Here is a 26,223-nt window from a genome sequence, read left to right as displayed (position 1 = left end):
ACAGGAACGCCTTAGGAAACAGTAAGTTGTTACCGATGTAACAATGGCTAATGCGTTCTAATTCTGATTTCTTAATGGCGGAACCAGACTGTTGGTGGTGTGTGTGGCGGGGGGGTACTTCTTGACCTTTAAGACCTTGGGGAAGTCAGTGAACCACTCTGTGTTCCAGCTCTGTAAAATGAATGAGTTGAACCAGGGGCTCTCAGGCACCTCCTCGCTGTGCTGTTCTGTGACATTGATAGGCACACATTAAATGTCTACTGCATACTGAATTAGTTTGATTATTCTTGTGTCGACTGTAAGGGGACAAAGAACCCAGCCATGTTCGAATTATAGGGTAGAGTTGTCTTTTGGCAGGAAGCAGAAAGATAAAGAACATGGATGAGGAAAGAGAGCATTTTACCAAGGGCTCAAGCAGAATTAAGAAACAGAAAGAAAATCAGGGCCTTTGCGGCCAGGGCTGGGGAAGCAGCCTCAGAAAGGGTCTTTCCGTGGGGCTGGTGCTGTGGCATAGCGGGTAAGGCTGCCGCCTGCAGTGCCAGCATCCCATGTGAGTGCCAGTTCAAGTCCCGGATGCGCCACTTCCGATCCAGCTCTCTGCTATGGCCTGGGAAAGCAGTAGAAGATGGCCCAAGTGCTTGGGCCCCTGTACCTGCATGGGAGACCCAGTAGAAGCTCCTGGCTCCTGGCTTCGGATCGGCACAGCTCCGGTCATTGTGGCCAATTGGAGAGTGAACCAGTTGATGGAAGACCTCTCTCTCTGTCTCTCCTCTCTCTCTGTGTAACTCTTTCAAATAAATTAATTTAAAAAAGAAAAGAAAGGGTCTTCTCTCTTCTGCAAGGCTATCCTGCCTCTTTGTAGTAAGCTGTGTGTGCTGCTTGTATGCCTCAAGTCTTCTTTTCTTTAAAATTTATTTTTATCTATTTGAAAAGTACAATGAGAGTGAGAGTGAGAAAGAGAGAGATTGATCTTCCGTCTGCTGGTTCTGTCCCCAAATGCTCACAACAGCTGGACTCGGCCGGGCCAAAGCCAGGAGCCTGGAATTCCATCCAGGACTCCTACATGGGTTGTAGGAACACAAAGACTTGAGCCATCGTCTGTTGTCTGCTAGCATGTGTGTTACCTGGAAGCTGGATCAGAAGTGAAGAAGCTGGGACTAGAACCAGGCACTCTGATGTGGAATGAAGGCATCCCAAGCAGTGGCTTAACCTGCTGCGCCACAACGCCCAGTCCTCTCAAGTTTTCTTGATACACGTTCTTTCTTTCTTGTGTTCCACTTCGTTTATGAAGTTTCATTCAATTATGAAACCACCATATAGACTTCTAAAATATTGTTTCTATGCTTTAAATATAAATATAGCCAATCAACCAGAGAGAGGGAAGTTAAAAATATATCATGGCTTCATCCTCCCAGAGGGTTACAGTCTAGTGGTATGCAATTGGAAAAAATAGTGCCAAAGTATTGTAATGGAAATGCAGGAAGATCTCTAGGGAAGCCACAAATTCCCAAGTACATACAAGCATTGTTGCCAGGGTGGGTGCCGTGGTGCAGGGTGTTAACTGCTGTTGGGACTCCCACATCCCACTTCAGATGGCTCACCTCTTGGCTCTCCACTTTCCGTCCAGCCTCCTGCTAATGCACCTGGGAGCAGCAGGTGACAGCCCAAATAGTTGAGTTTTTGCCATCCATAGGGAAAACTAGATGGAGTTCTGGGCTCATGGCTTCAGCCTGGCCCAACCCTTGCTGTCGTGGCCATCTGGGGAATGAACCAATGGATGGAGAATTTCTCTCTGTGTCTATCATTCTCCTTTTCAAATAAACAAATTATTTTTAAAAAATCCTTGCTTGTACAGACACCAGCAAGGTCAAACAGTCTTAATCTAACTATTCTTATTGTTGAACTTACATTAATACAACCATTAGAGAAGACAAAGATCTGACCTAGCCTTATAGCATCGTCCTCATTCACCTTAATGTTATCCAGTATGAGCTTCACAAGATTCTTCAAGTTACCCAAGCTGTCCGTCAAACCGCCTGCCAAAACAAGAAGGATTGGACTGTGGTCAATTGACATTTACTTGTTATTCTTACTATGTCATTTATTATTACTATTATTTCTATTACCAGTCAAAAGACTTTACTTATCACCAAGGTAAGAAATGGCCACGAAATTGACATAAAAATGCATTTTTTTGGTTAATGATCAGCATTTTACATAGCTACAGGTATAATCTCCAAATACAATGGAATGGAGTAGTTACAAATAACATAAAATACCAGAGAAATCTCCAAACACTTGGGAATTGAACAACAATCAGGAGTCAAATTTTGACAAATAAACAGGAAAACATCAGAATCTGCAGCTAATCAAGTACTCAGAGAGAAGTGAATAGTATTGAACAGTCCCAACTCATTTTATGAAGCCATCATCAAGCTGATATGAAACTCAGACAAGGACAGTACAAGAAAATTAAACTTCAGGCCCATATCACTCAATGAACATAGAAGCAAAAATCTTTACCAAAATAGCAAATGGAATTTACTTCTACATAAGAAAATATTATACCACCATCCAAAGGGCTTTCCACTCATATACAGAGTTAAGGGTTGGTTCAATATTCAGGAATCAATTCATATAATTCACTGTATGAGCAGTCTAAAGAAGAAAAATTATATGATCATATATATTATATATCATATATATAAAACATTATGCTGTGAATTAAGCCAGTCCCAAAGGGACAAATATCATATGTTCTCCCTGATCAGGGACAACTAACTGAGCACCTAAAAGGAAACCTGTTGAAGTGAAATGGACACTATGAGAAACAGTGACTTGATCAGCCCTTGTCCTGACTGTTGATGTACAATGTAATACTTTATCCCTTTTAGTATTTTTTTTGTTCTAGTACTATTGGTTGAACTCTGTAATTAACACACAATTATTCTTAGGTGTTTAAATTTTAACTGAAAAGTGATCCCTGTTAAATATAAGAGTGGAAATAAGAGAGGGAGGAGATGTACAATTTGGGACATGCTCAATTGGACTTGCCCCAAATGGTGGAGTTAGAAACGTGCCAGGGGATTCCAATACAATCCCATCAAGGTGGCATGTACCAATGCCATCTCACTAGTCCAAGTGATCAATTTCTGTTCACAACTGATCACACTGATAGGTCTAAGAGTCAAAGGGATCACACAAACAAGACTAGTGTCTGCTAATACTAACTGATAGAATCAAAAAGGAAGAGAACGACCCAACATGGGAAGCGGGATACACAGCAGACTCATAGAATGGCAGATGTCCTAAACAGCACTCTGGCCTCAGAATCAGCCCTTAAGGCATTTTGATCTGGCTGAAGAGCCCATGAGAGTATTTTAGGCATGGAAAGCCAAGACACTCTGGAAAAAAAAAAAAAAAAAAAAAACCTAAATGAAAGATCTCTGCGAGTGAGATCCCAGTGGAAAGAATGGGGCCATCAAAGAAGGAGGTACCTTTCTCTGAAGGAAGGAGCGAACTTCCACTTTGACTATGACCCTGTCGGAATAAGATCAAAGTCGGTGAACTCAAAAGGCTTCCATTGCCTTGGCAACTCATGACTAGAGCCTAGGGAGATTACTGACACCATAAACAAGAGTGTCAAATTGTTAATTCAACAACAGGAGTCACTGTGTACTTACTTCTCATGTGGGATCTGTCCTTAATGTGTTGTCCAATGTGAAGTAATGCTATAACTAGTACTGAAACAGTATTTTACACTTTGTGTTTCTGTGTGGGTGCAAACTGATGAAATCTTTACTTAATATATACTAAATGGATCTTCTGTATATAAAGAGAATTGAAAATGAATCTTGATGTGAATGGAATGGGAGAGGGAGCGGGTGATGGGAGGGGTGCGAGTGGGAGGGAAATAATGGGGGAGAGCCATTGTAATCCATAAACTGTACTTCGGAATTTTATATTTAGTAAATAAAAGTATTATCTCAAAAAAAAAAGAAGAAGAGGAGCAGCTGGGACTGGCTCTTGTATGGGATGCCAGCACTGCAGGCAGAGGATTAACCTACCAAGCCACAGCACCAGCCCCATGAATCATCCTTTGTATCCACTGTATATTTGCTTCCTGCCCATTAGTAAATTAGCAGCCATCTTGGCTATCAGATTGGTTGTCAGTATCACTGTGCTTATGTTCCTGATTTTGCTGCATGAAGAGAGTAGTGATGCTGATCATTAAGATATACAAAGGAGAATCCACAGATGCTTCTGTTAAGTGAAAAGATGAAAGTGGGATGCTGAGGGTGCAACTGTGGGCTAAGAACAAGGCTTCTGTTTGTGACATTGTGAAGAAAGGCATAAAATTATGCTAGTTTTTAAAAAAGATTTGTTATTTATTTGTTTGAAACGTAGAGTCACACAGAAGTCTCCCATCCTGTGGTTCATTCTCCGAATGGCCTCCATGGCCAAGGCTGGACCAGGCTGAAGCTTGGGACTTCATCAGGGTCTCCCACGTGGGCAGGGGCACAGTACTTGGGCCAACATCTGCTGCCTTCCCTCAAACTGGTCCTGGATACGGGACTCAGGCCTCACAAGCAGCGGGTTAACCTGCTGAGCCACAACCCCGACCCCTCAGGCTAATAAAAAAAAAAAAAAAGAAGAAGAAGAAAAATTATATGATCATATAAAATGATGCAGAAGACCTGTTGATAAAATCCAACATCCATCTGTGCTCAAAGTTTTCAGCAACCTGGAAATAGAGGGGGGCTGAGGAAACTCCAGACATTATGCGTCATGGTGAAGATCCAAGATCAAGGTCAAGGCTGCCAGTTCACTCTGAACACCCCTATTCAACACTGCATTATGGGAAGACTGGACAGGGAGAAATACAACTGTTCTTTTTGGAGATAGCATGATTGTCTATCGCAAAAATTGAAAGGAATCTGCAAAATCAAACATCTTCTAAGTGAATTTACCAGAGTAGAAAAAATGAAGTCAACACACTGAAATCAGTTTATTTTCATGTAGTAGCAATAAGCAATTAGAAACTCGTCCCACCCCATTACCAGTTAAAATAGTGCCAAAAGAATTACAAAGTTAGGTATAAATCTACCAAAACATATACTGGTTTTATATGTTTAAAACTACAAAATGGTAATAAAATAAAGAATATCTAAATAAATGGAAAGAGAGACCATACTCATGGCTTGGAAGACTCAACATAATTAAGATGTTAATTCTCCCCAAATTTGTCATCAGAAATAATGCAATTTCAACCAAGAGGATAGTATCAAAAAAAATCTAAGACACAAGAAATCATTCAAAACAGGGGTTCAAAAAGAGGAAGAAGGAAGCAAAGAACAGAAGGAGCATTAGAAAACATATAAGTTGGTAGATTTAAGCACAGCCTTATCAGTTATAGCATAACGTAAATGATCAAAATACTCCATGAAAAGGTAGCTTTTGTTGAAATGGATGAAAAGGCAACACCCAATGATATACTGCCTACAAGACACCTACCTTAGATACAGACACAAATAGCTTAAAAATAAAAGGGTAGAGAAAGATATGCCATGCTAACCTGAATCAAAAGAAAGCTTGGGTAGCTCTGTGAACACCCAAGTAGGGATAACACAAGTACTGATTTTTTTTAAAAAAAAAACATTATTTGAAAGGCAGTGTTACAGAGAGAGGGAAAGATAGATCTTCTTTCTGTTGGTTCACTCTCCAAATGGCCACAATGTCCAGAGCTGGGTCAGGCAGAAGCCAGGAGCAGAAGTGAAACAGCTGGGAATCAAACCAGCGCCCATATAGGATGCCAGCATTGTAGGTTTAAGCCCAACCCATTACACCACAATGATGGCCCCAGTACTGATATGATTATGAAGAACAGTAGTAGGGATAAAGTGTCATTTCATCATGATAAAGGGGTCAATTCATCAATAGGACAAAACAGCTCAGCGCAGGTGCATGGCAGGCACTCAGCTACTTGCGCCACCAACTGCTGCCTCCCAGAGTCTGCAACAGCAGAAAGCTAGAGTTGGGAACTGGGAATCGAACCCTAGTACTCTGATGTGGGATGTCGTGTTAACTAGGCTAACTGCCCACTCCTACACTTCTTCTTGAATTCCATTTTCCCACAAACTTTCTGACGTGCCCTAATAGCATACACTAAGTGGCTTATTAGCAACAAACATTAATTTCCTACAGTTCTGATGGCTGGGAAGTCCATGATTAGGTACCAGTAGATTCAGCGTCTGGTGAGGGGCTGCTCCCAGGCTCATTGAGGGTGCTTTCTCACTGTGACCTCACACTCCCATGGTGGAAAGAACAAGACGACCCTCTGGAGCTTCTCTGTTAAGGACACTAAGCCTGTTAATGAGGGATCCATCCCACAGCTCCTGATACCATCACACTGGGCGTTAGGTTTCAACACGTGAACTTTGCGGTAATGCAAGCATTTGACCACAGCAAACCCACATGTTTGTGCACCCTAATAATAATATCTCAAAGTACAAGTAACAAAATTGATGGAAGTGAAACCTGAAAAATACATGATTATGATCTGATCGTTTTTTACCCTTCTAGCCATGTGATAGGTAGTCAGAAAACCAATGTAAGTGTCAGGAAGATGTGAACAGCACTAGCAAGCAAGCTGATCGGATTGCCATTGACAGAATACTGCAACCAGCAGTGGCAGGCTATGCACCCTTTTCAAACAGACATGGAATATTTACCAAGCTGACCCACTTTTATGGGCCATAAAGCAAGTCAATAATATTTTGGAGGCCGGCGCCACGGCTCACTAGGCTAATCCTCCGCCTTGCGGCGCCGGCACACCGGGTTCTAGTCCCGGTCGGGGTGCCAGATTCTGTCCCGGTTGCCCCTCTTTCAGGCCAGCTCTCTGCTATGGCCCAGGAGTGCAGTGGAGGATGGCCCAAGTGTTTGGGCCCTGCACCAGCATGGGAGACCAGGAAGAGGCTCCTAGCTCATGGCTTCAGATCAGTGTAGCTCCAGCCATTGCAGCCATTTGGGGAGTGAACCAACGGAGGGAAGACCTTTTTCTCTGTCTCTCTCACTGTCTGTAACTCTACCTGTCAAATAAATAAAAATCTTTAAAAAAAAAAAAAAGGTACAGATTTCACTTCTGTGCATTCAACCAACCAAGGATCAAAAATGCCCCCCATTGGCTGAATATATGCAACGTTTTTTCCTCCTCACTATTCCCCAAACAATACCACACAGTAACTATTTACATGGGGTTTATATCGCATTGATATTACAAGTAATATGGAGACGATCTAAAATACACAGGAGGCTGTGAGCAGCATCGTTTTACACGTGCGAGTTGGCATCTGGATTTTCCTATCAGCAGGAAGCCCTGGAACCAATCTCCTGCAGATCCCAGGGGCTGATTGTATTTGAAACAAAGGATGTGAATCTAGTTCTTACTGAACAAAGAAGGATCTTATTAAAGAAAGTTTTTATTTCCAAAACGTTTCTTATTTACCATTGCTGTGGACTGAATGTGTGTGTCCCCTCTGAAATGTATACGTTGAAGCCCTAATTCCCACTGCGATGGTGTTTGGGTGTGAGGCCTCTGAGAGGACACTGGGTTTGGGTGAAGTCAGGAGAGTGGAGCCCTGTGATGGGATTCGTGTCCTTAAGAAGGATGGGAAGACCAGAGGTGGTCGTCTGCCCCCACTTCCCTCCTGCAACCCTGCAGTAAACACCAGCCAGGAAGAGGGCCCTCACAGGAGCTGGGTGGGCTGGCTTGTTGCTCATGGACGTCAAAATCTCCAGAGCTATGCAAAATAAAGTTCTGGTATTCAAGCCACCAGTCTACGTGCTCTGATTATAGGAGCCAGAACATAGGCAACTGTTAACAGAATAAAGCAAATACTGAAAAACAACCTGGGACAGTTACAGGCATTATGCGGTTCCTGAGAATATACTTTCTGAACCTGGTAACTGGCCTTTCCTTTATTTTATTTATTTATTTTTTTATTTATTTATTTTTTTGACAGGCAGAGTTAGTGAGAGAGAGAGACAGAGAGAAAGGCCTTCCTTTTTCTGTTGGTTCACTCTCCAAGTGGCTGCTATGGCCAGCGCGCTGCGCTGATCCGAAGTCAGGAGCCAGGTGCTTCTCCTGGTCTCCCATGGGGTGCAGGGCCCAAGGACCTGGGCCATCCTCCACTGCCCTCCTGGGCCACAGCAGAGAGCTGGACTGGAACAGGAGCAACTGGGACAGAATCGGCACCTCGACCGGGACTAGAACCCGGTGTGCCGGCGCCGCAGGCGGAGGATTAGCCTGGTGAGCCGCGGCACCGGCCATAACTGGCCTTTCCTTATCCTAAAGCTGCTTTGCCAAGGCCTCTTGCCTGTTAGGAATGCTGTTTGTCATGTCATACTCCAACTGGCCCTTTCAGCCTAGGAATTACCTACTTCTAAAGAAATATCTGACCCCAAAAGTGTAATGCATGAAATAGAAGTAAAATTTGATTGTGATACCTGCTATATTCCACCCAAAATCTCGAATTTTTAACCAGTCCCCCCCCCCCAATTTGTTTTGTTCTATTTGCAAGGGAAAGAGGGTGGGGGTGGGGGAGAAACAGATGGACAGACATCTGATGGTTCACTCCTCAAATGTCAGGAAGCCAAGAATTTAATCCAGGTCTTCCATGTGGGTGGTAAGGATCCAACCACTTTAGCCATCACCTGCTGTCTCCCAGAGTGCATATTAGCAGGAGGCTGGAATTGTAAGGGAGAAGGAGCTGGAAGGAGACAAGCATCTTAATCGTTGCCCAGCTGCCCACATAGCAAGCACCAAAGTTTGAAGCGAGAGACCAGTGCTCAAAGTGATGCCCATGTGGGATGCTGGCACTGCAGGTGGTGCTTGACCCACTGTGTCACAATGCGGCCCCGTAGATTTTTAGAACTCTTAAGCAACCAAAACATTGCCTAATGTTCTGTAAAAGCATTCCTTTACCAGTAACATTTTGAAATGTAAAGTAAGACTAAACAGAAATTCTGAAGAACTATTTCTTTGAAACATCCTTTCTTGGGTCAGGTATTTGGCACAGCAATTAAGATGCCCACGTTGCATACTGGAATGCCTAGATTTGAGTCCTGACTCTGCTTCTGATTCCAGCTTCCTACTGAGGCACACCCTGGAGTCCTCCCCCAAAACCATGCACGTGCGTATCTGTGTGTGTGCGTGCATTTTAAAGGGCTCACATTTTAGTTTATTACTGGGTTACAAGAGGACTTCCCACTGAAGATATTGAAATTTAATTTTGTGCATAAACCTAGACACATCCTCTCCCCTGTGGGGAAGGGCAAGATGACTCTGAGTAAAGGTGAAAGAGGAAGAAGAACGGGTAGGGTCAGAGGGCCTTGACCCAGGCAGGGGCAATGAGAGAGCTGAACAGAGTAGAGGAAAAGTGGGGATAGTAAGACGCCCTTGGCTCACTAACATGAAACCTCATGTAGAATGGGATGGCATAGATAAAACTTTATTGGCTTACTTATATATTTAATTTGTTAAAGATTTATTTATGCAAAAGGCAGAGCAATAGAGGAAGAGAGATCTTCAATCCATTGGTTCACTCCCCCAGTGGCAGCAACAGCTAGCTCTGGGCCAGGCTGAAGCCAGGGGTCAAGACTTCCATCCTGGTCTCCTACATGGGTGGCAGGGGCCCAAGTACTTGGGTCACCTGCTGCTGCCTTCCCAGGCCATCAGCTGGAAGGTGGATTAGAAGCAATGTAGGGACCAGTGCTGTGGCGTGGTGGGTTAAGCCGCCAAATGGGATCCAGTTTGAGACCTAGCTGCTCCATTTCCGATCCAGCTCTCTTCTGTGGCCTGGGAAAGCAGTAGAAGATGGCCCAAGTCCTTGGGCCCCTGCACTCATGTGGGAGACCTGGAGGAAGCTTCTGGCTCCTGGCTTCGGGTTGGTACAGCTCTGGCCGTTGTGGCCAATTGGAGGGTGAACCAGCGGATGGAAGACCTCTCTCTCTTTGCCTCTCCTCCTCTATCTGTGTAACTCTGACTTTCAAATAAATAAATAAATCTTTAAAGAAAAAAAAAATCACAGAGAAAAAAAAAAAAAAGGGAAAAAAAGCAAAGCGAAGCAGCAGCAGCAATGTAGCCCGACTTAAATGAACACTCTGCTCTGCCATGGCATGCCAGCACCTCAAGCAATGGCTTAAACCACTGCACTGCAACACTAGCCCCAATTATCTATTTGAATTTGCGTTAAAAAGGAGGGGGATTATCGTCACTGTAAAAAAAAAAGTGGCTGCCATATATTTGGCCTTACCTTATAATTAACATACATAGCATGAACTAGGACAAGACAAGAAGTGCATAAAATGGAGATGGGGACATAGGCTGCAGGCTATTTAGATTCACACATGTGCTCTGCCACCTCTAATCCGGAAAACTACTTCAACTCTGCCTCTCAGCTTCCTCATCTGTAAAATGGTCAGATGATACAAAAACACCCACACAGCACAACTGTATTTGATAATACAAATAAGTGCAATGCTGTCTTAATCTGTTTATGCTGCTCTAACAAGGTACATGAGACTGAGCGATTTATAAGGACCAGAAAGACTTCTGTAGTCCAGGAAGTTCATAATCAGGGAGCCAGCAGATCTGGTGTCTGAAAGACCCTCTCTGCTTGCAACACGTTGCCTTGATTGTCACATCCTCCTGTGGGGGCGGGCGGAAGAACAAACAGGGCAAAAATTTGGGAGGCAACTAACCCATACTTCTTCTATGAGGATTTCAGTCCTGTCCAGGAAAGCTCCAAGTCCCCACTTCTTAGCACACATTGATGATGACATTGTCAATATATGAAGATTGGGGCCCCTTTTGGACACGGATGAACCTGGAAAGCATCATGTTAAATGAAAGAAGGAAGACACAAAAGGCCACATTTTGTATGATTCTAATTATATGAAATGTCTAAAATAGGCAAATCCACAGAGAGAACAAATAGATTAGTGGTTGCCAGAGGATGAGAGAGGGAGGCGATAGGAAGTGACTGTTGATGGCAATGGAGTTTGTTTTTGTGGGTGATGAAAACATTTTGGAATGGACAGTGAGATGTAGGGACCCAGTTGACAAGACCACAGCCATTTTTGTTGGTCATGTCTGCCATCTTGCTCTTCAGGTAATCTGGTGGTCATCCAAGATCTTGTGGGATAACCCAGTCATTACGACTGAGTTGGATCCTGGGTTCTCCCTTATCTAATCCCTGGAATGTTAATGTGAATATTTCGCAAGAAAGTCCAGATGCACTTAGGTTAGCTAGCTGCAGGCCACCTTGGTCTAGAAGACATTTTTCCTTTTGCCTCATTGCATGCAGACCCTATCTCACAGGATGGGGGCACACAGTTGCCAAATTGAGTAATTTTCAAGAGAAATGAGAAACTCTGATTTTCATTTGTGTCTCCGAATCTCGGCAGACTTGCTTCTCTAGGGAGGACAGCCTCTAGGGAGGTCATTGGACTGGGGCACAAAGAATTTTAGACGCTCAATGGCACATAGACCACTTTCAGCATATGGACTATCACCTTGCAAAAGCAGTAGAAGAAAATGGATGTTGAGAGAAGACTGTTAACTTCTTGACCCAGAAGGGAGCCTAAGAAAGTCAGGTGACATCCAGACTCTTACAGAAGGGATTCCTGCATTGAGTAAGAGGTTACAAAGATGATCTGTACAAAAGATCCCAGATTCTTAGAATAGAAAACTCTTCTGTAGGGTGCCAAGTGAGGCAGAGCTGGATGGGAAATTTCTTATGACTGAAAATTAACCCAGGTTGCTCTGGTCACATAGAACAAAGTTCCTGTGGTCTGTGGCTTCATACTTCACAGCAGTCCCTGCTCTGGGCCCTGGGCTGGTCCAGGCAGGTGGTACAGACACTCATCTTTAGTGTTAGTTATAATTTGGGGAAGACGCCTTTACCCAGGAACATTACTCCCACGTGTCTGTGTCTGAAGTCTGAAATGTCTCCATGGTGGACTGTATCTGCTCCTCAAATCCTTTTTAGATGCACAGTGTGGTGGGTGGGGGTGGGATGGCTACATGCTATAATCTCCCAGACTTGCATCTACTCATGGGTAGTCACTAGCCCTTGAAGGTGGTTAATTTACAAGTTGGCTTTCCTCCAAGACTTGATGCCGGCCAGGGAGACCCTTGACAGGGAAGCAGTGGGTGTCGGGTTGAGACAGAGATGCTGACAAGGGGAAGGTGGTGTTGAAGATGAGCTTAACCTACTTTTTGTGCCTATTTATATTTTTGAAAATCGTACATGCATTTATTTTAACCTTGTACACCACACACACATGCACACAAACACAAACGAGGGTACTTGCAGAAGTTTGTGGAAATATGCATTTTCTTTTCATTCCATTTTTCTGTGAACTTTCTGCAGAAGCCTGTGTGTATGTATGTGTTTGTATGTGTGTATGTGTGTGTATGTGTGTGTGTGAATGGTGCAGAGGATAAACCCTGTCCAGTTGTTCCGGGAAAGAGCAGTTGGTGGGGGGATGTTTCCGTGGAGAAAGCGAAGCATGTGGGTGAGGCAGGTGGTTTGGCTGTGGTAGAGTGGAGGTGAGAAGAGGAAGAGGATGAGCCAAGCTCTGGAGACAGGAGCAGGAGTAACTGCAGAGATACAAAGGTGTGATGCTGCCAAGGCACACATGGAAGAGCCGTGGGGAGCCTCGAATGCTAGGGTGAGGCACGTGCCCTGTGTCCTGTGAGCAGCTGGGAGTGATGTTCAAAGGGATGCTACAAGATAAGAAATAGATTCCTACTTCCAGCCATACCCCTGGCATTTCAACCTCCAACATGATGTGAGAAACAGCTTTCTTGCGCTTCTGCCCGTTCTAAAGTCTGCTGAAAAGCGGGGAGCCCAGAAATTGCAATGGCTCTGTGTGCACCCCTGAACCAAAGGAACCAGATTATGCTCTGCCTCAGCCCCCACACACCTGCACAACCCCTGCACCAGGATGAAGGCACAGAGCCTGACTCAGAGACATGAAGGGGAAGAGAGGAAAACGGGAAGAGAATTAAAACCACCAGAAGGAGGGAAGCTACATGAGTGGGTCTGGTTATGTGGAAGGGGTTGCTCTGGGAATTCGTGTGTTTTGTCCCTTAAGATTTTATTCTGAAAATTCTCAAACACACAGAAGGGTTAAAAGAATTGTGCAAAGAAACCCTATTAGCTAGATTCTGCAGTTGACATTTTACTATAATCACTTTATCATGTATCAGTCCAATTACCTTTCTATCCATTCATCAGTCTACTTTACTTAAATTTTTTGTACATTCAACATAAGTTTCAGACTTACACTTTTACATCCACATTATTAACTAGAATTCAATATTGAGTTATTACTCTTTTTTTAGGAAACATTAATATACAGTGAAAGCTTAGATCTTAACCATATTCTTGGGTGAGTTTTGGAAAATGCTCACACTTCAAAAACCAACCAAGACATAAAACATTGCCCTCTCCTTAGAAAATATCCATGCCCCCTCCAATGCCATCCTGTTTCTACTATATCCTTAAGGTCAATTGCTCATTGTCCTCATTTTTTTCGTCATAAATTAGTTTAGCCTGTTCTAGAACTTCATATAAATAGAACCAAATGTATGCTTGTGTCCTGCTTCTTTCGCTCACCACGATGTCTGTGACAGTCATCCACACTATTGCTGTATGAGTACTACTACCATTATACCACTGAGTAGTATGCCATTGCATGAATACTCTACGATAAATAAATCCATTCTCCTGCTAATGGCTATTGGGTTTGTTTATGGTTTGGGGCTATTCTAAATAAAGAACTAGGAATATTCTTTTACCATAGTCTCTCCCATCCAAAAAGAAACCCTCTCAGAATTGCTTTATTTGGCTCCAATCTTTTTAATTTTACCATCTCCTTGGAAAATTACCACCTGGGGATAATGTGACACTCACAGCCAGAGCAGTTTTGCTGTGACTGTTCCTGCTGTGAAACCGTATCTACCATCAGAAAATGAAATTTCTCCTTCATGCTAAAACTAATTCACTGACGACATTAAAAAATTATAACTTCCATAGAGAAATTATGAGCACTATTGTTTCTCTGTACTATACATAATTATTAATTATAAAAATATTTTAAATGTCATAATTTTTAAATTGTCACTCATCTCATATATGCAAGTTGCCAGTATAGAATGGCTTTATAAAAGCCACTATTTTCACATAAAATGTATGCCAACAATTATATATATATATATTTTTTAAAGATTTATTTATTTGAAAGAGTTACAAAAAGAGAGGAGAGGCAGAGAGAGAGAGAGAGAGAGGTCTTCCATCTGCTGGTTCACTCCCCAGATGACCACAACGGCCAGAGCTGTGCCGATCCCAAGCCAGGAGCCAGGAGCTTCTTCCAGGTCTCCCACGCGGGTGCAGGGGCTCAAGGACATGGGCCATCTTCTACTGCTTTCCCAGGCCATAGCAGAGAGCTGGATGGGAAGTGGAGCAGTCAGGACTCGAACTGGCGCCCATATGGGATGCTGGCACTACAGGCAGTGGCCTTACCCACTATGCCACAGTGCCGACCCCATAACTCTGCCTTTCAAGTAAAGAAATAGATCTTTAAAAAAATAAAGAGGGGCCAGCACTGTGGCTCTTCAGGCCAGGGCGTTAACCCACTGTGCCACAGCGCTGGCCCCACCAACAATTATATATTTTGTTTTTGTTTAATATTATGTGAAAATTTTTATGTCCTAATTTTCAAATTAGTTTTTGTAAAGGTTTTTTAATTTACTGAAAGGCAGAGAGAGAGAGAGATCTTCTATCTGCTGGTTCACAGCCCAAATGGCCACAATAGCCAGGTCTGTGCCAGGAGCCAGAAACTCCATCCTGGTCTCCAACATGGGTGGCGGGGGCCCAAGCATCTGGGCCATCTTCTGCTGCCTTCCCAGGTTCATTAGCAGGAAGCTGGATCAGAAGCGGAGCGGTTGGGACTAGAACTGCGCCTCTAATAGGGGATGCTGGCATCTCGGGAGGTAGCTAAGCTTCATGTAGCCCAACGCCAGCCCCAAATTAGTTTTATTATTATTTATTTGAGAGAGAGAGAGAGATGGTAAATGGCAAAGAGAGAGATGGCAAACCCAGCCATGCCAAACTGCATTCTTCTATAACTTCTATACCTCTATACATTCTTATATAACTTCTATACCTCGCAGGCACAGCTTTAAGTGAATGTAAACTCAAATTTTAATATTTGGCTCCAAAATCTCAAAATCCCATTCTCTCTTGCCACAGCACCTGGCTGAGCAATCCAGCTGCCCTCTTCTTTTTTTTTTTTTTTTTTTTTTTGACAGGCAGAGTGGACAGTGAGAGAGAGACAGAGAGAAAGGTCTTCCTTTGCCGTTGGTTCACCCTCCAATGGCCGCCACGGCCGGCGCACCGCGCTGATCCGATGGCAGGAGCCAGGAGCCAGGTGCTTTTCCTGGTCTCTCATGGGGTGCAGGGCCCAAGCACCTGGGCCATCCTCCACTGCACTCCCTGGCCACAGCAGAGAGCTGGCCTGGAAGAGGGGCAACCGGGACAGAATCCGGCGCCCCAACCGGGACTAGAACCTGGTGTGCTGGCGCCGCTAGGCGGAGGATTAACCTAGTGAACCGCGCGCCGGCCCCAGCTGCCCTCTTCTACACAGATTGAAGATTTTCAATCTGTTTCATTTGCTTTCTGTTTCACAGTGAGGCCTGGTGTTCCTGTAGATCTGGAAAACACACAAAAAGAGGAACCATTGAACAGGGTTGTTTTTTTTTTTTTTTTACAGAGCATAGTTGGGGGGTGGGTGCGGTGCTGTTGGGTAGCAGGTAAAGCCGCCGCCTGCAGTGCTGGCATCCCATATGGGTGCCAGTTCGAGTCCCAGCTGCTCCACTTCTGATCCAGCTCTCTCCAATGGCCTGGGAAAACAATAGAAGATGGCCCAAGGCCTTGGGCCCCTGCACCCATGTGGGAGACCCAGAAGAAGCTCCTGGATCCTGGCTTTGGATAGGCACAACTCCGGCCATTACGGCCAATTGGGGAGTGAACCATCAAATGGAAGACCCCTCTCCCTCCCCCTCCCCCTCCCCCTCTCCCTCTCCCTCCCCCTCCCCCTCCCCCTCCCCCTCTCCCTCCCTCTCTGCCTCTCCTTTTCTCTCTGTGTAACTCTGACTTTCAAATATATAAATAAATCTTAAAAAAAAAAAAGCATACTAAGAATCACTTTTGAGGGGGGCAGGCACTTAGCACAGTGGCTACATCACCGCTTGGGACTCTCTCATTCCATATTGGAGTACCTGGTTTGAGTCCCAGCTTCTCCATTTCTGAGTTGGCTTCCTGCTGTCACACACCTTCGCAGACAACACCCACCACCCATGTGGAAGACCCGATGGAATTCCAGCCTCCTGGCTTTGACCTGGCCTAGCCCTGGATGTTGTGGGCATTTGGAGTGAACCAGTTTGTTTCTCTGTCTCTGTCTGTCTCCATCCCTCCCTCTTCACCACCACCTCAGAAATGGAAGATGAGAGGAGGCAGAAGTTACCAGGAAAGAAGCAGGTCCTGAGCCTGAAGCTGTCGGACTAGAAATCCCCCCGGAGAAGCAGTGACGCAGTTGTTTCCTGTTCATTCACAACATACGGCGCCTATTGCTGTTGAGTTATTCTACAGCTTAAAAATGAAACAAAACAAAGAGGCTCTCTTTCTCTCCTCCTGATCTCTCTCTCTCTCTCCTCCACCCTCTCCACCTCTCTCTCTCTCTCTTGCTCTTTCTCCTGTTCTCTCTTCCTTCTTCGCCCCTTCCCTCCAGTCTGTCAGGTTTCCCCTAATAAACCCTCTCCCTTACTCTGGTGTTTGATGTATTTTGTGACGGCCTTACAGTCAGAGTGCGGGTTGGAGTCTCAGCTCCTCTGCTTCTGCTCTAGTTCCCTACAAATGAATCTGGGATGCAGCAGAGGATGGCCAGGCACCAGGAAGGATTGAAAAATAAATAAATAAAAATGAAACAAAGTGTTTTGAAAATTCAATATGTATTTTTATGATAGAGAATGGAAGAAGGGAGCAAGACATAAAATGAACCAATTTGCTTGGTTAAGGCGTATTGCTACTGCGGTCAAGGTCATGTTTACCTCTTTTTTTTATTTTTATTTTATTTTTTTATTTTTGACAGGCAGAGTGGACAGTGAGAGAGAGAGACAGAGAGAAAGGTCTTCCTTTGCTGTTGGTTCACCCTCCAATGGCCACCGCAGCCAGCGCACTGCGCTGATCCGATGGCAGGAGCCAGGTACTTATCCTGGTCTCCCATGGGGTACAGGGCCCAAGGACTTGGGCCATCCTCCACTGCACTCCCGGGCCACAGCAGAGAGCTGGCCTGGAAGAGGGGCAACCGGGACAGAATCCGGTGCCCCACCCGGGACTAGAACCCGGTGTGCCGGCGCCGCTAGGTGGAGGATTAGCCTATTGAGCAGCAGCGCCGGCCATTTTTTTTTTTTAAGATTTATTTATTTATTTGAGAGGCAGAGTTACAGACAGAGGGAGAGACAGAAAGAGAGAGGTCTTCCATCTGCTGATTCACTCCCCAGATGGCCTCAATGGCTAGAGCTGGGCTGATCTGAAGTCGAGAGCCAGGAATTTCTTCCAGGACTCCCACTTGGGTGCCAGGGCCCAAGCACTTAGGCCATCTTCTGCTGCATTCTCAGGCCATAGCACAGAGCTGGATTGGAAGAGGAGCAGCCAGGGCATGAACTGGCTCCCATACGGGACGCCAGCACCTTAGGTGGAGGGTTAACCTACTATGCCGCAGTGCTGGTCCCCATGCTTACCTCTTAGAACTTGAATTCCAGAGGACTTTCAGGAATTGTGTGTATTCTCAGTTCCCAGGGTTCCATGCAAGGTTAGCACAGAGCAAACAGATCTCCAATACCAGTCCATGGTGTGGCTGATGCCTGGGGCCTCCCTCCTGCAAGCAAACAGCGAGGTTCTTGCTGACACAGACGCAGTCAACATTTGTGGTCACAGACTCCAGGAAGCCAGTTTATACACAGCTCCAAGAATTGAGAAATCTATGAGCTTCTCTTGAGAATGATATTCTTGCATATCCTTTCCTCAATTTTTGCACAAACTACCAGGAACTTTTTTACATTATGTAACTTCTTATTTCTAAAAACATGTGCTGACAACCTATCTGACATAGGGGAATATTTACACCTTTCCCCAAATAAATTTCTGCTTTCTGGGTTTTCTAGGGAGTATCATTAGTGCATTCTAACTTGTGGGGTGGGCTTCTCTGAAGTGAGATCAAGCGTGGTGCCATCAGTTGGATTTTTAAAATGTTATGAAAGCTTTAGGTCAGTGTATGTTCCGGAGAACAAGCTGCAAAGTTCCCCACCAAAGCAGTAATGGTGCTTCTCTCTGCAGAGTAGAAGAGTGAGTCATTTGAAGCCTGCTTCTCTTGCTTGTCTGTGTATGGTATTTTCAAGTGCTTATGTATTTATTTGAAAGGCAGAGTGACAGAGACAGAGATCTTCCATCTGCCGGTTCACTTCTCAAATGTCCACACCAGCCAGAGCTGGGCCAGGAGCTGGTGACTCAGTCTGGGTCTTGCTCGAGGTGGCAGGGATTCAAATACTTGAGCCATCGTCTGCTGCTTCCCAGGATGTATATGTAAAGGAAACTGGATTGGAATGGGAGCACAAGTCCCAAGTGGTGGTTTAAGTCATTGCACCACAATGCCTGCCCCTCTAATTTTCTTGCAACACAGTTTTTTATTTTGAGAGGCGAGAGAGAGGGAGAGAGAAAGCTTCCATTCACTGGTTCACTCCCAAAATGCCTGCAACAGTAGGGACTTGATTGAGGTCGGGGCCAAGAGCCAGGAATGCAATCTGGATCTCTCACATGGCAGGCAAGGATCCCATCACTTGAGCCAACATCTACAGTGTCCCAGAGTCTGCATTGACAGGAAGCTGGAATTTGAAGCCTGAGATGAAAACTAAACCCAGGTACTCTAATATGAGATGTGAACATCTTAACCCCTGGGGTTAATGCCCACTCCTATAGATTCTAATTTTCTATGGCAAATACCTAGTATTTTTGTAATAACAAAATGATGTAGAAAGAAATGTGGTTGTAATAGGCTGAATAATGCCCTGCCCCCAAATATGTCAGGTCCTAGCCTGAAAACTGTGTTTTCCAGATGCCTTATGTTAAGGATCTTAAACTGGGAAGCTAATCCTAGATTATTCAGGATTATCATAGTCACAACTGCTCTTATAAGAGAGAGGCAGAGAGGCAGAGAGGCTGGTGCTCTGGTGCAGTGGGTAAAGCTGCCTGCTGCAGTGCTGGCATCCCCTGTGGGCACTGGTTCAAGACCCGGTTGCTTCACTTCCAGTCCAGCTCTCTGCTGTGGCCTGGGAAAGCAGTAGAAAATGGCCCAAGTCCTTGGGTCCCTGTGCTCATGTAGGAGACCTGAAAAAGCTCTTGGCTCCTGGCTTCGGATCGGCCCAGCTCTGGCCATCGCAGCTGTCTGGGGAGTGAATCAGTGGTTGGAAGACCTCTCTCTCTCTCTCTCTCTGCCTCTCTGTAATTCTACCTTTCAAATAAATAAAATATTTTTAGAGATATAGACAGACAGTGACATTTGCAACAGATAGGAGAGGAGAAGGCAGTGTGACCACTAAGGTAGAGACTAGGGTGAGGTAGCCATGAGCCAAGGATGGTGGGTACCACAGGAAGCTGGAAGAGGGAAGGAGTAGATTCTCCCCTGGAGCCTCCAGGGAGAGTGTGGCCTGCAGACACTTTGACTTCAGCTGGCTGATAGGGCCTTTGGACTTGCAGCCTCCAGAACTGGGAGAGAAATGAATTTTTGTTGCTTTAAGCCATGCAGTTTGCAGTATGTTGTTGCAGCACTCTTAGGAGACTAGTATAGTATTGCATCATGGTAAAAGAAATACATTTATATCCATCCTCATTCAAGCACATACCTCACACTGGCTCTCCAGTTCCCCTTGCAAACAGGTGCACAGTCATGTTTTCAATGCATTTAGAAAATATAACTAACCTGAAACTTTGGCAGCCTGGGTGGGTTCCAAAAGCTTTGTCCCTGTCCCTTTTGCCTTTTGTCCTTGTCTCTCCCACCCCTTATTATCCTGAGAGTATAAGCACATTGGAAATGCATAGGCTTCAGTCAAAAGATCTGAATCCAAGAGGCCAGTGTTGTGGCGTAATGGGTTAAGACACCACCTGCAATCCTAGCACCCCATATTGGAATGCTGCTCCAAATCCTAGCTTCTCTGCTTCTGATCCAGCTCCCTGCTAATGCACCTAGGGAAGCAGTGGAAGATGGTGCTTGGAAATTGGGTCCCTGCTACCCACATAGAAGATCTAGATGAGTTGCAGGCTCCTGGCTTCAGCCTGGACTAGCCCTGGTATTGAGGCCATTTGCAGAATAAGCTAGCAGATTAAAGAGCTTGCTGGCTCACTCCCTAAATGGCCACAATGGCCAGGGCTGGGCCAGGGCTGGGCCAGGCTGAAGCCAGGAGCCAGGAGCTTCATCCTGGTCTCCTACATGGGTGGCAGGGGCCCAAGCACTTGGACCATCTTCCACTGCCTTCCCAGGTATATTAGCAGGGAGGTGAATTGGAAGTGGAGCAGCTGGGACTTGAACCACCACTCAAATGGGACGCTGGCATCACAAGCAAGGGCTAACCCACTTTGCCACAATGCTGGCCCCCATTTAAGCTTCTTAGCAGTAAAATAGTGGTTGCCCACCTTGCCCAGGATTGTGACAGCCATCGCAGGAGATGGTATGGGGAAGCACCAAGAGGGCTGACTGTTCTGTGACTTGAAGCTTTTGTAAATACTCAATGCTTTTCATTCTCAGTTTAATGAGGAGCCGGGGGAAATGCCACAAATCTTTTCTCCCTAGATGCTCTGACAATTGTTCTGGAGTTCTGGAGTTTTGCTAGTCCTCTTGCCCTTACATCCAGAGACAGGGGAAGTTATTGGGCCAAACCCTGTTGAGTAACTTCTCAGTGTGTCTTAATTAAGGAAGGTCAAACTTTCTTGACTGCCTCCTCAGAAAGTAAGGGTACATTGTGTCTGTTGTCCTAACTTGCTCTCACTCTCCTCTCCTCTCCTCTCTCTCTCTCTCTCTCTCTCTCTCTCTCTCTCTCCACACACACACACACACACACACACACACACACACACACAGAGACACACACACACAGTCTTCAAAAAGCTCATGGAAAATGCATATTAGAAAAAATTATGTGAGGATTTCAAAAAAAGTTTTTTAAAAACATTTATTTTATTTATTTGAAAATCAGAGTTATACAGATAGAGAAGGAGATGCAAAGAGAGAGAGAGGTCTTTCATCCACTGATTCACTCCCCAATTGGCTGCAATGGCCGGAGCTGCACCCATCTGGAGCCAGGAGCCAGGAGCTTCTTCTGGGTCTCCCACTCAGGCACAGGGGCCCAAGAACCTGGGACATCTTCTACTACTTTTCCAGGCCTTGGCCAAATTTTTTGTACCAAATTGACTGTACCAAATTGACTAAGACTTGCCTCTTTTTTTTTAAGATTTATTTATTTATTTATTTGAAAGTCAGAGTTACACAGAGATAGAGGAGAGGCAAAGAGAAAGAGAAGTCTTCCATCCGCTGGTTCACTCCCCAGATGGTCTTAACAGCCAGAGCTACGCCTATCTGAAACCAGGAGCCAGGAGCTTCTTCCATGTCTCCCACGCGGGTGCAGGGGCCCAAGGACTTGGGCCATCTTCTACTGTTTTCCCAGGCTATAGCAGAGAACTGGATGGCAAGAGGAGTAGCTGGGACTCAAACCCGCACCCATATGGGATGCCAGCACTTCAGACCAGGTTGTTAACCTGCTGTGCCATAGAGTCAGCCCCAAGACTTGCCTTTTAATTCCATTTTCTCAGAAACTTCTTTAAAAAATTTTTTATTTATTTTCACTTCATTTGAAAGGCAGAGAGAGATGTTCCATCTATTGATGCACTTCGCACATGCCCACAACAGCCAGAGCTAACCCAGGCCAAAGTAAGGAGTCCAGAAATCCAGCTGTGTTTCCCACAAGGAGAGTGTACTACCAGCTCTCTGCTATGGCCGTGGAAAGCAATGGAAGATGGTCCAAGTCCTTGAGCGCCTGCACCTACGTGGAAGGCCTGAAATTAAGCTCCTGGTTCCTAGCTTCAGATCAAGCCAGCTCCAGCTGTTGTGGCCATCTGGGGAGTGAACCAGTGGATGGAAGACTTCTCTCTCTGCCTCTGCCTTTCTGTAACTCTGCCGTTCAAATAAATATTTTTTAAAAGAATGAATTAGCAGTAGTATGACATGTTATTCCTTATATAGTGATATCACAGTGTGCTTAAATAATTTCAGGGAGCTTTCAATTCAATTTTTCCAGAGTTACTGTCTGGGTGCCAAGTACAATGGCAATTGAACACGGTCTTGGGTTTACTTACCTTTTTTTGTTTTAAGATTAATTTATTTAATTGAGAGGCATAGCTACAGACTGAGCAGCCAAACTCAAACCAGCACCCATCTGGGATGTCAGCACTGGAGGTGGTGGCTTTACTGACCACACCACAGCACCGGCCCATCACTGGTGTCTTAACTGCCAAGCCAAATGCCTACACCCATTCACTCCTTAGATTCTGTCTAGTTTCCAAGTGTTTTGAAGTATTGTAATGTAAGAGGATATTGAATTGATAAAATTGAAAAGGAAACAATAAAATATGCATCACATGTGAAATTGACATTTAAAAAAAAAAACACCATGATTCAGAATAGGGAAAGAAGTAGGCGTAAAGTCCACCAATATGTGTATAACTTGTTGCTTCCTCTTGGATTACAAATCAGCAATATGTGTTTAAAAACCTTAAACGTTTGTACCCTCTTTGACTTTAGGTATTCCTCTTTAAAAATCTTATCCTAAGGACACATACATGCATATGTAGAATGATACATATGGTATTATTTATAACTATAAAAGTTTGGAAAGAAACCTTAATGTGTAAGAGTCAATTTTTTAAAAGAAAAGATTTATTTATCTATTTGAAAGGCAGAGGAGTGACAGAGAGAGGGAGAGAGAGGGAGAGAAGGGGAGAGAGAGGAAGAGAGAGGGAGAGAGGGGGAGAGAGGGGGAGAGAGAGGGAGAGAGGGGGAGAGAGGGGGAGAGAGGGAGAGAGAGAGAAATTAACTTCCATCTACCTGTTCACTCCCCAAAAGGCTGCAACAGCTGATGCTGGGCCAGACTGAAGCCATGAGCCAAGGACTCCCTCTGATCTTACCATGTAGATGGCAGGGGCCCAAACACTTGACCCATCTTCTATTGCTTTCCCAGGCATATTACCAGGAAGCTAGATTGGAAGCAGAGCAGCTTGGACTTGAACCAGCACTCCAATATGGGATGCCAGCATTGCAAGCAGTGGATTAACATGCCCCTCAATGCTAGTTCCAAAGAGTCAGTTTTAATAAAATGTAATATTCTTATTAAATGAAACAAAGGGCAATATTTACAATGTTGCAGGAAGATATATGTGATATTGGGAAATTCCAATGTTACAGAATAATCTGTTTGAAAGGAGACAGTGTAGGCTGGCGCTGCAGCTCACTAGGCTAATCCTCTGCCTGCAGTGCTGGCACTCCGGGTTCTAGTCCCGGTTGGGGTGCCGGATTCTGTCCCGGTTGTTCCTCTTCCAGGCCAGCTCTTTGCTGTGGCCTGGGAGTGCAGTGGAGGATGGCCCAAGTGCTTGGGCCCTGCACCGTGTGGGATACCAGGAGGAAGCACATGGCTCCTGGCTTTGAATCGACACAGTGCACCAGCTGTAGTGGCCATTTGGGGGGTGAACCAACGGAAGGAAGACCTTTCACTCTATCTCTCTCTTTCTCTCTCTCACTATCTAACTCTGCATCAAATAAAACAAAAAAATAAAATAAAAATTAAAAGAAGAAGACAGTGTATATGTAAAATGCTTAGTAAAATAATTTTTAAGGATTTATGGCAGGAAGTTAAAAGCAGTTATCAATATAGGCAATAGGTTATTTCTCATTTTTGTTTCCTCCAATAAGTATATATTTATTTAAGAAAAAGAAAAAAGGGGTCGGTGCTGTGGCACAGCAGGTTAATGCCCTGGCCTGAGGGGCTGGCATCCCATATGGGTGCCAGTTCAAGACACAGCTGCTCTACTTCCAGTCCAGCTCTCTGCTATGGCCTGGGAAAGCAGTAGAAGATAGCTCAAGGCCTTGGGCCTCTGCACCCGTGTGGCAGACCTGGAAGAAGCTCTTGGCTCCTGGTTTCGGATTGGCGCAGCTCCGGCCGTTGCGGCCAATTAGGGAGTAAACCAGCGGATGGAAGACCTCTCTCTCTCTCTCTCTCTGTCTCTGTCTCTGCCTCTTTTCTCTGTGTAACTCTTACTTTCAAATAAGTAAATAAATCTTTAAAAAAAAAAGAAAAGAAAAAAAGTTAAATACGTAAGAACAAAACCAAACAAGCCATACGTTTCCCACTTGGGTTTGAGGTGGTTGCAATGAATATTATATTAGTTGCTTAGTCTGAGTACACTAGCCCTCTTCATACTTCAACATGAATGTGAGATTAGCAAATTAAATGCAGCATGTGGACCACTCCTTGAAAGTCAACAAACCTTTTATTTAAAGAAACAGAAGTGGACATGCGTTTCTCAAACAGGATTCCAGCAGAAAGAATCAAAGTCTGAATATATACTACTCTCCAATGGCAGGATTAGAAAAATGGTATAAACACTTCATTAGGAGAATATTCTCATGGACAGAAGAGTTAGGGAGTGCAGCAGCACTGGTGCAATGATATTCAGAAAAACTTTTTTACATTTGATTGTGACTACTGCAGGTTGATGGTGCTGGTGTCATTAAATTGTACACAGCCAAAAAACCACAACAGCCACCACCCCCAAAACACAAAACAAACAAGAAAACTTAAGGGGCTGGCATTGTGGCCTAACAGGTAGAGCCAGTGCCTGTGATGGAGGGATCCCAAAACAGAAAACTTAATGCATCAAAAAGGGAATAACAAACTCTTAAGAATAGCAAAGAACAACGTGGTTGTATAGCATTGTGGTTTGGACTCTAGGATCAGATTACCTGGGTACATGTCCTAGTTCTACCATTTAGTATATTTGTGATCTTTGGCAAGTGATTAAGTTTCTTTTCTTCACTATGGTTCTTATTTGTTAGGTGGGAAAAATAACAGTACCTACTCCATGAGGTCATCATGAGGATTAAATAAATAAAAATAATTAAATAAATTAATTAATGTAAACCCTTTTCCATAGTGCCTGAAATTGTTAGCTGTAAGTACTACCTATTAGTGTTGTCTGTCTAATTAGAGTTTCAGAAGGAGAGGAGAGAGGCAGGCAGTGGGCCCCATGGTTAAGATGTCCCCATAAAGGGCTGGTGGTGTGGCGTGGCAGGTTAAACCTCTGCCTGTGATGCCAGCATCCCATATGGGTGCTGGTTCAAGACCTGGGTACTCCACTTCCGAACCAGCTTCCTGCTAATGAGCCTAGGAAAGCAGCAGCAGATGGCCCAAGTCCTTGGGTCCCTGCACCCACATAGGAGGCCTGGAAGAAGATCTTGGCTCCTGGCTTTGGCTTGGCCCAGCCCTGGCTATTGCAGCCATTTGGGGAGTGAACCAACAGATGGAAGATCAATCTCTCTGTCTCTCCTCCTCTCTCTGTAACTCTGCCTTTCAAAGAAAGAAAGAAAGAAAGAAGATGCTCCCCTCAAATATTGGAGTGCGTGGGTCTGAATTCCAGCTTCCCTCAAAGCAGACCCTAGGAGGCAGCAAGTAATGGCTCCAGTACTTGGGTCTCTTCCACTCACATGCCAGACCTGAATTCAGTTCCCAACAGCAGGGTCTGGCCCCAGCCCAGCCTCAGCCATTGCAGGCATTTGGGGAATAAGCCCCAGGTAAAAGTTCTATTTGTCACTCTGCCTCTCAAATTAAAAAGAAAACAATTTTTTAAAGAAAGAGAGGAGAGAGAATAGAGCAGCAGAAATGTTAGAAAAGGTAACAAATTTCAAGAAAACAAGCTCGAAGCTCAGGTTATCTGATAAATTTCAAGCAGTTTAAACAAAAAGAGAGGAAGGCATTTGGCCTAATGGTTATGATGCCAC

General features: G+C 44.7%; 2 protein-coding genes across 2 annotated transcripts in view; both read right to left on the bottom strand.

Annotated features, from left to right (window-relative positions):
* The window catches only part of MEMO1 (mediator of cell motility 1), a 652,780-nt gene that overhangs the window by 311,538 nt on the left and 315,019 nt on the right, over positions 1 to 26,223 (bottom strand). The window lies entirely within an intron of this gene.
* The window catches only part of NLRC4 (NLR family CARD domain containing 4), a 52,730-nt gene that overhangs the window by 23,602 nt on the left and 2,905 nt on the right, over positions 1 to 26,223 (bottom strand). Inside the window, 1 exon segment of the mRNA XM_089327069.1 lies at positions 1,944 to 2,036. Within this exon segment, the coding sequence (XP_089183195.1) occupies positions 1,944 to 2,036 (93 nt within the window).

Source organism: Oryctolagus cuniculus, chromosome 2, assembly GCF_051225735.1.
Source record: "Oryctolagus cuniculus isolate XC-2025 breed Fujian yellow rabbit chromosome 2, ASM5122573v1, whole genome shotgun sequence".
In the NCBI taxonomy this organism is placed as follows: Eukaryota; Metazoa; Chordata; class Mammalia; order Lagomorpha; family Leporidae; genus Oryctolagus; species Oryctolagus cuniculus.
Note: the sequence above shows the minus strand (reverse complement) of the source record. Positions and strands in the feature narration are given on the sequence as shown.